General features: G+C 35.6%; 2 protein-coding genes across 2 annotated transcripts; both read right to left on the reverse strand.

Annotated features, from left to right (window-relative positions):
- Positions 1-8,669, reverse strand: LOC116142267 (probable disease resistance protein At4g27220). The gene is made up of 4 exons (XM_031427708.1): positions 7,616-8,669; positions 6,651-7,486; positions 5,767-6,546; positions 1-291 (listed from the first exon to the last, which is right to left on the reverse strand). The coding sequence occupies exons 1-4, from the start codon at positions 8,667-8,669 to the stop codon at positions 1-3; spliced, it is 2,961 nt and encodes a 986-aa protein (XP_031283568.1).
- A 65-nt stretch (positions 8,670-8,734) lies between these two features.
- On the reverse strand, positions 8,735-10,725 carry LOC116142268 (disease resistance protein RFL1-like). Its single transcript, XM_031427709.1, has 2 exons — positions 10,428-10,725; positions 8,735-9,459 (listed from the first exon to the last, which is right to left on the reverse strand). Exons 1-2 carry the CDS (start codon positions 10,723-10,725, stop codon positions 8,735-8,737), a joined length of 1,023 nt encoding a protein of 340 aa, XP_031283569.1.
- Between the last annotated feature and the right edge of the window lie 432 nt (positions 10,726-11,157).

Below are 11,157 nucleotides of genomic sequence, written 5' to 3' on the forward strand. Positions count from 1 at the left end.
CTATGACAGAAACAAATACTTAAAAGTGGTAAGATTTTGCAGGCTTAAAACATGCTTGGAACCGTTACATAAGCCTTCTAATTCTTTTAGACCGCGCAACTCCAAGTTTTTCAAACTTGGGAATGATAACTGATGTGATTGTCCATCAACTGCAACATCTCCTAGCTGAAATACCACTTTTACTCCGCAATTCCTAATACTCAAATCTTCCAAATTATTGAAGCCGTAACTGAACACAGAGGTTCCGCCACACAAGTTGTTGCAGTCTCCAATGCGTAAAACTCGTAACTTCTGGGAAAACAGATCACTACATCTTATCAAAATCTACTGGATGTTAACATTCACCCGTGGCTGTTTTCAGTTTTATTAATAAAAAATGTGTGTAATGAGATAATTAGATTTTAGTCGAATTACAGTTGATAACTTAAACCTTCAATTAGAGTTCTACGTAGGAGCTATATATTCCTAGTCATATTCACCAATTTACAATGGTCTATATACCAGAATGTGTCAAGTAAAACTAAACATATTAGAATACACTTATCATTAAGTAACCGAAATGTATTTGCCTTTAAATGATGCTTACAGTAAGAGATTTGTGTCTAATAAAAAATATTCGATGAATTAATATTTTAATTAATTTTACAAAGCAAACTTATATAATTAAACCTTCTGCAATTAAATCTATTTAGATTTTAGTCAAACTAAGGCATTTATGAGATAATACTACCATTTGGTTTGAAATTGAATATTTATTCTAGACTTTGTGCATATCTTTTTTTAAGTGAAAAAGTAATTAATCAATCTAATATTGGTAAGCACACAAGAGACATTTGCTTATTTATCATTCATTTGACTTATTTGACTATTTAAAGTCATTGTTCTTTGATCAATAATATATATATATATATATATATTAATGTTATATTATCTATTTTATGTTTTAAATTTATAATATCTCTTTAGAGAAAGGACTCCAACGCCAATGATTTATGAAATTGGTTTGTCCACTTTCAACCCAAAACTCCAATTAATTTAGACATATTTTTGTATAACAAATGCATTTTGAGAAATAACATTTATGATGTCCTATGACTAGATGCACATTTTTTTTTTCAATTAAAATTTTCTATTGTGACGTTTTGCTTAAAAAGGTCACTAATCGATAAGTGCTGTATCACTAAAAAATAAAAATAAATAAATACTAGCTAGATAAAGAAAAATTCCTAACTGCGCCCTTGATCCTAAGATAATTAGTTTCACAAATTTATCGAATTAAAATTACAAAATGAAAATCATGTTTCATTCTTTAATTCTTGATACCATGGTGACACTTGAAAATTCTAGGCCTACAGCTAAAGACATATTCTCAATATCAGATCTAAATTCAATTATTAGGCCATTAATTAAGATTATAGTGATACATACATATATATAAATTTATTCTCTAGTCAAGGCGTTATTTTTTATTATTATTATTATTATAATAATAATGCCAGTCACATGAAAGGCACAGAATTTGTTTTAGAAAAACTCCATCCATAAAAAACATTCATAACTTTTGAGTCGTCATGGAAGCAAAAAGAGCCAATTTTTAAAATCTATTTACTCATTGACAATTTATAAAATTTTCTTTTGATAAATAAAAATACTAGAAATTTTGAGTAAACTTCTTAGATTTTGAATAGTTAGTTAAATCAAAAGGTATTAGTGAATATTATTAACTAAATAATTTAATTAGATAAGATGAATCATTATCCATTTATGTCCCATTTCACGTCAAAATATGTTAACCTCTTTATCTTGATAAACAATAACTTGAGCTAATGTCTATTGAGTCAAGGATCTGAAGAAGTTTTAGTACCTTTTCATCAGCATGCACACATTCATCTCTGGTTAAGGAAAATATTGAAACTGTCGCACCACAATCTTCAACTACCAATTTTCGCAAAGATGGAAATATGAAGTGACATCCCCCAGGACAGAAGAAGTTAGTGAGGCTTGGTAATGCTTTGAGTGTCAAGTAGTTTAGTTGAGGCAGCACAATTTCTTCGTCATCCATGATGCCAGCTACATCTTTATGTCCAAATAATTCTTCTAATTGGAAGTTGTCTTCTACATATAATTCTTCCAGTTGTTGAAGACCTCGGGCCATGGTGGTTGGAAACAGACATTTTAATTTGCTACAACTTTCGACCACAACTTCTGAAAGATTCCGAAAGGTTTCAGGTTGGAGATTATTGTTCAAGAAGGCTTGATACTCTTCCTCCTCCACAACAATGATTTGCTCCAATTCAGCACAATTGCTGATATGTAGATATTTAAGTTGCATCATATTTCGAGCAAGAGTAGCAGAGAAGATATATCTAAGCCTACTGCATGAATCCACTTCTAGATTGGTAAGGTTTTGAAGGCTTGGAACATGCGTGAGACTGAGACCCATACATAAGCCTTCTAGCTTCTCTAAAAACTTCAATTTCAAATTCTTCAAACTTGGGAATGATAATTTGTGTTTTCGTCTCTCAGCAACAACACCTTCAAGCTGGAATACCACTGTTGGAACCCTCCTGCAATTGAGGGATTCACAGCAAAACAACACACACAAACAGCAACAATATGCACGTAACAGACAATAACAGACTGTATTAATGGATACTGAGTAAATATGAAACAAGACCAAAGGAAAATAACAGATAGTGCCCAGCAGTTCGAGGAGCTGGGGACCTCCCACACAATTCCTGAATATATTTCTTGTTTTCTACTCTCCACACTCTCTCTTTTATAAGCTAACTATTCACTTCTGTAATAGTATTGACAGCCACGTGTCGTTCCTCATAACAGCCTCAACAATCCTAACAACCCTTATTGCACACCTCACCACTTGTTAACAAACTCACACTCAACGTCCCATTATTTATATTCCTGCCCTTAGATTTATAGACCTTATGTATGGGAGGTCTAACAATACCCGCCCGTCGAAGTGCCACCTTGTCCTCAAGGTAAAATTGAGGAAATTGGCTGTTGATGACATCAAAGGGTTCCCATGTGGCATCGAAAGTAGGCAAACCGAGCCATCGAATTAGAACCTCTGTGGATCCATCCATAAGAGACCTCACATCCAGCACTTCAGCAGGTTGAACCTGCAGTTCCAGGTCATCGGTAAGACAGGTAGGCAGAGGCTGTACAGGAACTGAGCTATGCAGGTTGTGCTTCAACTAGGATACGTGAAAAACAAGGTGAATACAGGCTGCTGGGGGTAGTTCTAACTTGTATGCCACCTGACCGATTTTCTCCAAGACCCGGAAAGGTCCACAAAACGGAGGACTTAGTTTTTCATTCATTCGTGTGGCCAAAGATTTAAATTTGTAAGGCTATAGTCGAAGATACACATGATCTCCTGGAGAAAACTGCACATTCCTTCGACGACGGTCTGCTTGGGCTTTCATGTGAACTTGTACTACTTCCAGGTTGTGTTTGAGGTCTTGAAGGATGGCATTTCACTCACAGATCTAGTGGTTTACTTCATCAACCTGAGAAGGGTAGTCTGTGAACTTCAGGAGAATTGGGGGGTCACGACCGTACAAGGCCTTGAAGGGTGTCATCTTGGTGGATCGATGATATGTCGTGTTGTACCAAAATTCAACCCATGGCAGCCAATTCGGCCATTGACGGGGCTGTGAGCTACAAAAGCAGCGAAGGTATGCCTCCAAGCACCTGTTTACCACTTCAGATTGGCTATCCGTTTATGGGTGATACGCGGAACTAAACTTCAAAGCTGTCCCCGATACCCTGAAAATCTCTTACCAAAAATGACTCATGAAGAGTCTGTCTCTGTCGGCAATGATGGACTGAGCAAAACCGTGAAGCTTCACTATTTCTTTCATGAATATTAGGGCCACCTCTTTGGCGATATAAAGGTGTGACTAGAGGTGGAAAAAATGGGTCGGGTTAGGCAGGTCAACCCTAACCCGACCCGTAATGAAGAGGGTTCAGCCCAGCCCGCCATTGGTTGAGCCCAACCTGCCAGCAACCCCCGGGCGGGTCGGGTTGCAAAATGGCAACCCGCCGGCCCGCGGGTTGCTATTTTGTCCTCTCTGCAGGAGGACCGCAACCCGGTGGGTTGCAGGCGGGTTGGGTGTGCCAACCCGCCGGGTTGGCCAAAAAAAAAATAAAATAAAAAAATGCAAAATTTATTTAGTTTTTTAAATTACACTTTTACCCTTGAAATATAGCCATTTTATAGCCGTTGGAGGGGTCTTTTTCGTCATTTTCTTACCCCATTTTTTTCTATAAATTGGCCCTAAACTCTTATATTTTTCTCACAACTCAAATTCTCTCATTCTCTCATATTCTCTCAATTATTCATTTATTCTCTTAATCTTTTTGTTATCAATTTGCTCTTATTTTAATTTTTATTAGNTCTATCTAACCTTATAATTTTTTATAATAATGATCAGCAATTTCTAGTTAAAATATTTATGTATACATTAGACAATAATCAATCATAATTTAACAATATAATTATAGAGTACAAGTACTATAATCAATATAATAAGGATATATTAGTAATATAAGAATTTAAGAACTTTTATTTATATATTATTAATTTAAAAAAACAAACAAATTACATGTCTTAGGACTATTAAGTATTAGATGACTTTGAAAATAAAATACTGTTAGTTCTAGTGTTTGACTAGTTAGTTAAATCAAAAGGTATTATTGAATATTATTAACTAAATAGCCCTCTAAATAATTTAATTAGATGAGATGAATCAGTATCCATTTATGTCCCATTTCACGTCAAAATATGTCTATTGAGTCAAGGATCTGAAGTAGTTTTTGTACCTTTTCATCAGCATGCACACATTCATCTCTGGTTAAGTAAAAAAACAATTTTTTTATTTTTATTTTTTATATTTCATAATTGTTATAAAAAAATTGATCAAATTCTTGACTTATGATGGTTAACAATGTATAAACCAAATTCTATTGAGCTAAGAAGACTCAAAAAAGTACCTGTGATTCCGCGTGCACAAATTCTATTGAGCTAAGAAGACTCAAAAAATTTTCTATTGTGACGTTTTGCTCAAAAAGGTCACTAATCAATAAGTGTTGTATCACTAAAAAAAATACTAGCTAGATAAAGAAACATTCCTAACTACGCCCTTGATCCTAAGATAATTACTTTCACAAATTTATTGAATTAAAATTACAAAATGTAAAACAACTACAAAGGGATATAAAAAATCCAGTTTCTTTCTTTAATTCTTGATACCATGGTGACACTTGAAAATTCTAGGCCTTCAGCTAAAGAGATAGTCTCAATATCAGATCTAAATTCAATTTTTTGGCCATTAATTAAGATTATAGGGATACATATAAATATATAAAGTTATTCTCTAGTCAAGACGACGTTGTTTATTATTATTATTATTATTATTATTATTATTAAGCCAGTCACATGAAAGGCACAAAATTTGTTTAATGCCAGGCACAAAATTTATTTCAATTTTAAAAATTTTCATTTGATAAATAAAAATACTACAAATTTTGAGTAAACTCCTTAGATTTTGGCTAGTTAGTTAAATCAAAAGGTATTATTGAATATTATTAACTGTATAGCCCTCTAAATAATTTAATTAGATAAGATGAGTTATTATCCTTTTATGTCCCATTTCACATCACAATATTTTAACCTCTTTATCATGATAAACAATAACTTGAGCTAATGTCTATTGAGTCAAGGATCTGAAGTAGTTTTTGTACCTTTTCATCAGCATGCACACATTCATCTCCGGTTAAGGAAAATATTGGAACTGTCGCACCACAATCTTCAAATTCCAAGTTTCGCAAAGATGGAAATTTGAAGTGACATCCCCCAGGACAGAAGTTAGTGAGGCTTGGTAATTCTCTGAGTTTCAAGTAGTTTAGTTGAGGCAGCATAATTTCTTCGTCTTCCATGATGCCAGCTACCTCTTTATGTCCAAATACCTCTTCTAATTGGAAGTTGTCTTCTACATATAATTCTTCCAGTTGTTGAAGACCTCGGGCTATGGTGGTTGGAAACAGACATTTTAATTTACTACAACTTTCGACCACAACTTCTAAAAGATTCCGAAAGGTTTCAGGTTGGAGATTATTGTTCAAGAAGGCTTGGTACTCTTCCTCCTCCACAACAATGATTTGCTCCAATTCAGCACAATTGCTGATATCTAGATATTTAAGTTTCATCATATTTCGAGCAAGAGTAGCAGAGAAGATATATCTAAGCCTACTGCATGAATCCACTTCTAGATTGGTAAGGTTTTGAAGGCTCATGAGACTGAGACCCATACATAAGCCTTCCAACTTCTCTAAAAAGTTCAATTTCAAATTCTTCAAACTTGGGAACGATAATTTGTGTTTTCGTCTCTCAGCAACAACACCTTCAAGCTGGAATACCACTTGGACAGCACAACCTATAAGTTCCACGTCTTCCAAATTTTGTAAGCCATGAACCAACGTGACCGGAATTATATCATCATTGCCATCTTGCAAATGCAGAAACTGTAAATTTTGAGAAACAAAAAATAAAAACTGTTATTAAGATCTATTATCTTACTTTGATTTAAGGCATCAGATAAACTCGTAATTTCTGAAAAAAGAAAAACATACCTCTGGAGGATCCTCATATTAGCTTCAACAATAATAGGCGTAGTCCAATTGGGGCAACCATCAACTTCTAACAGTTGCAAAATTGGACAAGTTGAATAATAATTTTCAGAACAGAAGCTGATGAGTTTTGGGAGTGTTTGAAGTCCTAACTTTATTAGCTTAGGGAGCACGATATTTTTTCCATTTTCTATCTCCGCAATTTCGTCGCCCTGGCTATAATCTGAGACAATATGCTCCAGCCTGCCACAATCACTTATTATGAGTTCCTCCAACTGCACCAGACGTCGCACAATTGACAATGCGAAGAGATTTTTCAAGTTACTGCAGCCAACCACTTCAACATGTGCAAGATTTGAGAAGCTTACAAGTCGGACGGGTCCCTTCCATATAAACCTCAATTCTGGTAAATTCCACAGCTTTAATGATTCTAAACTTGAAAGCACCGCACTATTTTCTCCCTCTGTCAGGCATAAGCCTTCAAGTTTGAATACTTCAGATAGTTTATTGCAGGAAATGATCTCAGCCTTTTTCAATTGATGGAGTCTCTGAAGCAACATTGGTGGATATACGTTACACATACTGTGGCATTCTGAAATTTTCACGGTTTCCAGTTTTTCCAGAAACGTATTTGGAGGCTCTGCACCTTTGTATATCTCTTCTAGATGGCTCATATTAGATAAAATCAATGTCTTCAGATTTGAGAATGCAGCGGCTGGTGCCTGCCGTTGCGACATATCTATGATGCAATTCAACTCCTCACATTTTCCAGATTCAAGATAAATCAACTCACTGAAGCACGTTTGATCAACGCTTGGGAAATAATTTTGCAAACCTTTTATTTCCCATAAATGAAGAGATTGTACATTCTACAACAATTCTTCAAATGCAATCAGTGAGGCCGCTTCGATACTACATATACTTAAGCTCCTTTTATATGCACCTGGAAAAATAAAATAATTACCTCCTGCCACCCCTATCTCATACCTTTCCAGTTTTGGGAAAGCAAATTCATTTGGAAGGCATCTATGTTCCATTTGTAGTGACAGTGTGACCAAGCATGAAAGTGAATTTAACTCATACAGGGTGGCACAACTTTCCTCTACACTAGTAGTCTCATCTGAGTCCCAAGAGAAATCATAGTCAGTGTATAATTCTTCTAATTGAGAAAATCTTCGTAACCCATCTCGTGGAATCCTCAGTTCTTCAGACAGACGCACGTCCAGTACTCTCAATTCACTTAGTTGATCCCCCAATTCTTTGGGCCATTCTCCAGCCAAAGAAGAATCTTCCAAATCCAGAACTTTAAGTCCTGTCAACTTTCCGAGAAATGAGATGTCTTGCAATCCGCAGTATTTCAGTTTTAGACTTCGAAGATTCGTCAATAATTCAAGTGATTTAAATGACATCGGATCCACACCAATTAAAGTTACAACTTGAAGTGCCTTCATGTCTTTAAAAAATTCACCTGGAGAACCCTTGATTTCACCTGAATCATCACCGATTCCAAAATTCAGTAGTAAAATTTCAAGCCTAGGACAGACCAAGCTTTGAGGAAGCAAATTTATGTCAATACCATTGTCCATCAAGGAAATTGCTGTGCATTGTTCAAGCATGTTCTTTTGACGCCTCTCTGTCAATCCCATGCTAGATTTATTCATGAATACATGTTTTCCCTTGGATGATATCCATATGGCAACATCACGAACCATGTCATGCATTTTTACGACCTCTTCCCCAGCATCAATTAGCAAACCCGAAGCCTTCAGATTATTAACCATAACGCGAAATTGTTTCCTTAACTCTTCAATAGAGTTAACATCTTGGTACAAGTCTAACCCCATTCCAATTCTAACCAATTCGTCTAAAGAGATTTCATAATCTTCAGGAAACAGTGAACATAACAAGAAACAAAACTGGATTTGCTCACCCCTCAAATAATCATAGCTCAACTTAAGAGTGGCATAAATACCTTTTTCTCCAGCAACAATTTTGTCCTCCCCTGTAACACTAATCATATCTTCAAGTTTTGAATCTCTTAGTTTGCCATGCAAAACTTTCCATTCGTCATAATCCTTTTCTCTTAAGCACTCCCAATAGCTACAAGTGCTAAAGGCAAGCCATCACATTCCTTAGCAATTTTAATTGCCAGAGGATTCAAATTGGAGGCATCACCTTTGCCTGCATGCCTTTTGAGTAAAGCCAAAGCTTCATCATCATTTAGAACATTTAGTGGAATTCGTGACTGACACCCCATATCGATGCAAACTTGTAGTCGACGAGTAGTTAGAAGAATTTTGCAATTCTTGTTATCATCACCAAATGGAATTCCTAATATCGATTTTAAATCAAATTTTCCCCAAACATCGTCCAAGATTACGAGGATCTTCTTCTCTGTCTCTGTGAGTCTCTTGAATAATCGCCGCGCTCTTTCTTCTTCACCTTGCTCCTCCAGTGACAACCCTAGCGAACTTGCTAGCTGACCTTGAATATTTTTAAAGTTTGGAGTCTGAGATATGGTAACCATCACAACCTCATTAAAGATCTCCTTCACTCTGTTACCTACTTCTTTTGCCAAGGTTGTCTTACCAGCCCCGCCCATCCCATACAATCCAACCATATAGATCTTATCATTTTTCAGTGCCTCAATAATATCATCAATAGCAGATTTTGAAGACCCGAAAATCTGAAATTGATTAGGCTTTAAAAATTCTATGCCTGGTAGAGTGGTATGATGACCCACTCCATCGAATTTGCCATTGTCTGTTAGCTTCAGCATAATGGTTGTCTTCTTTGCTGCTTTCCTACCTAACCAATATCGCCAACCCCAATTAGGACACTGTTAGGGCCAAAAATCGTCTTGGACTTGACGAGGCTCAATAATGAAATAAACATGTCACGACCCAAAACCTCAACCCAATCTCGATTGGGCTTATGCTTAAAATTACTTTGCGACCTACCCACTCTATGAGTTGGGCTATCCTATAAGTTAAGCTAAACTGGCTTTCAGCCCATTAGTCTGCAACAGTCTATAAATAAGAAATCAGAATCCCATTCTATTTCCTCTTCTACTAAGATTCCAAATCTTACTCAAACTATTAAACTTAATATGATAAGTTCAAGAAATCTTATCTCTTTCATGATAGGGATTATCTCCCAAAATAGGACTTAGTGTCCTACTAAGATTCCAACTCTTATTTAAACTATTAAACTTAATCTGATAAGGTCAAGAAATCATATCTCTTTCATGATAGGGATTATCTCCCAAAATAGGACTTAGTGTCCTACTAAGATTCCAACTCTTATTTAAACTATTAAACTTAATCTAATAAGATGAAGAAATCATATTTCTTTCTTGATAGGAATTATCTCCCAAAAAAGAGGACTCAGTGTCCTACTAGGACTCCAAGCCCTTAGGTTTACTATAAAAACAGAGGCTTACCCTCTCATTAAGGGCAATCTCCCACAGTCAATCTACACTACTCAAAACTATCTATTTGCTCCTAAGTTCTTGCTTCCAAGAACCCGACGCCTCCGCCGTAGTCCTAGCCTCTGACAAGACTCCTGGTAATTCTTCTTCTCCTTAATTCTTATTAAATCTCTTTCAGCCTTGCTGACTTGAACGTCGGAATGCCTACGGCAAACACCACCTTGATGTTTTTCGAAAGCTTCACGCTTGCCCTTTCATGTGTGCAGGTCTAATGGATTGTCAGTGACCTCAACCTTACGGGATCACACCCTATTTTCATGACGGTACATTTTTTGCATCTACAGACACCATCCATTAAGGCAAGTCTTTTTCACTCCTGTCTCTTCTTTCAATCCCTCAACATCAGCCAGGATCTCGTTGGCATCAGTTAGCCACTTTTCTAAATCTCCCTTGATTTTATCAGTATTATTTTTGGCTATTTCAACATCTTTATTCACGTTTTCTCTTGCCAATTTCAAATTGATTTCTTGTTCTTTAAGTTCTTCGACAATTGTGTTGAAACAAAATAGATGACGGACTTGGTTCACTGTCGGCTTCACCAAGTATTCTCCAACCTTTGATGCAATAGCCACACCAACTTCCATCCTCTACCTCTGATATCAAGAAATTAAGTACATCAGTGTAAGACAAAAAAAATAAAATAAAATAAAATAAAATCATTGACTGATAATCAAATATAAACCGGGATAGAACGTCTTTTTTAAATCTTTTTTTTTTTTAGTGATATTCATATATAAAAAAATTGTATATTTTGTGCTTTTAGATAATATTGTATCATATATTGATGGCAACTAAAAGCATCAAATATATGCTTCTAAATGGTTTGAGGAATTTTAGAATCCTTAAAGGTAAGGGTCCAAAATCCAAATCATGACCATAGCAAAACCATTTTAGATACATCCTCAATTAAGAGTGAACCCTCTTATCTTGATAGACAGAACGAGTACAAAATAACGATTAGCTTATTGAATTCATGTAAGCATACTCAAGCTCAAATCATTATTATTGTTGTTATC

This window comes from Pistacia vera, unplaced genomic scaffold (assembly GCF_008641045.1).
Source record: "Pistacia vera cultivar Batoury unplaced genomic scaffold, PisVer_v2 Contig406, whole genome shotgun sequence".
NCBI lineage: Eukaryota > Viridiplantae > Streptophyta > Magnoliopsida > Sapindales > Anacardiaceae > Pistacia > Pistacia vera.

Bases quoted from the DNA above. Each gene is read 5' to 3' on its own strand.
- LOC116142267 (XM_031427708.1), bottom strand. From the start codon at position 8,669: ATGATTAGTGTTACAGGGGAGGACAAAATTGTTGCTGGAGAAAAAGGT. The intron at 7,487-7,615 runs GTAATTATTTTA...GGGAAATAAAAG, and splicing joins TGAGATAGGGGTGGCAGGAG to GTTTGCAAAATTATTTCCCA. The intron at 6,547-6,650 runs GTTTTTCTTTTT...CAAAATTTACAG, and splicing joins TGAGGATCCTCCAGAGGTAT to TTTCTGCATTTGCAAGATGG.
- LOC116142268 (XM_031427709.1), bottom strand. From the start codon at position 10,725: ATGGAAGTTGGTGTGGCTATTGCATCAAAGGTTGGAGAATACTTGGTG. The intron at 9,460-10,427 runs GTCTGTAGATGC...GATATTGGTTAG, and splicing joins GACTTGCCTTAATGGATGGT to GTAGGAAAGCAGCAAAGAAG.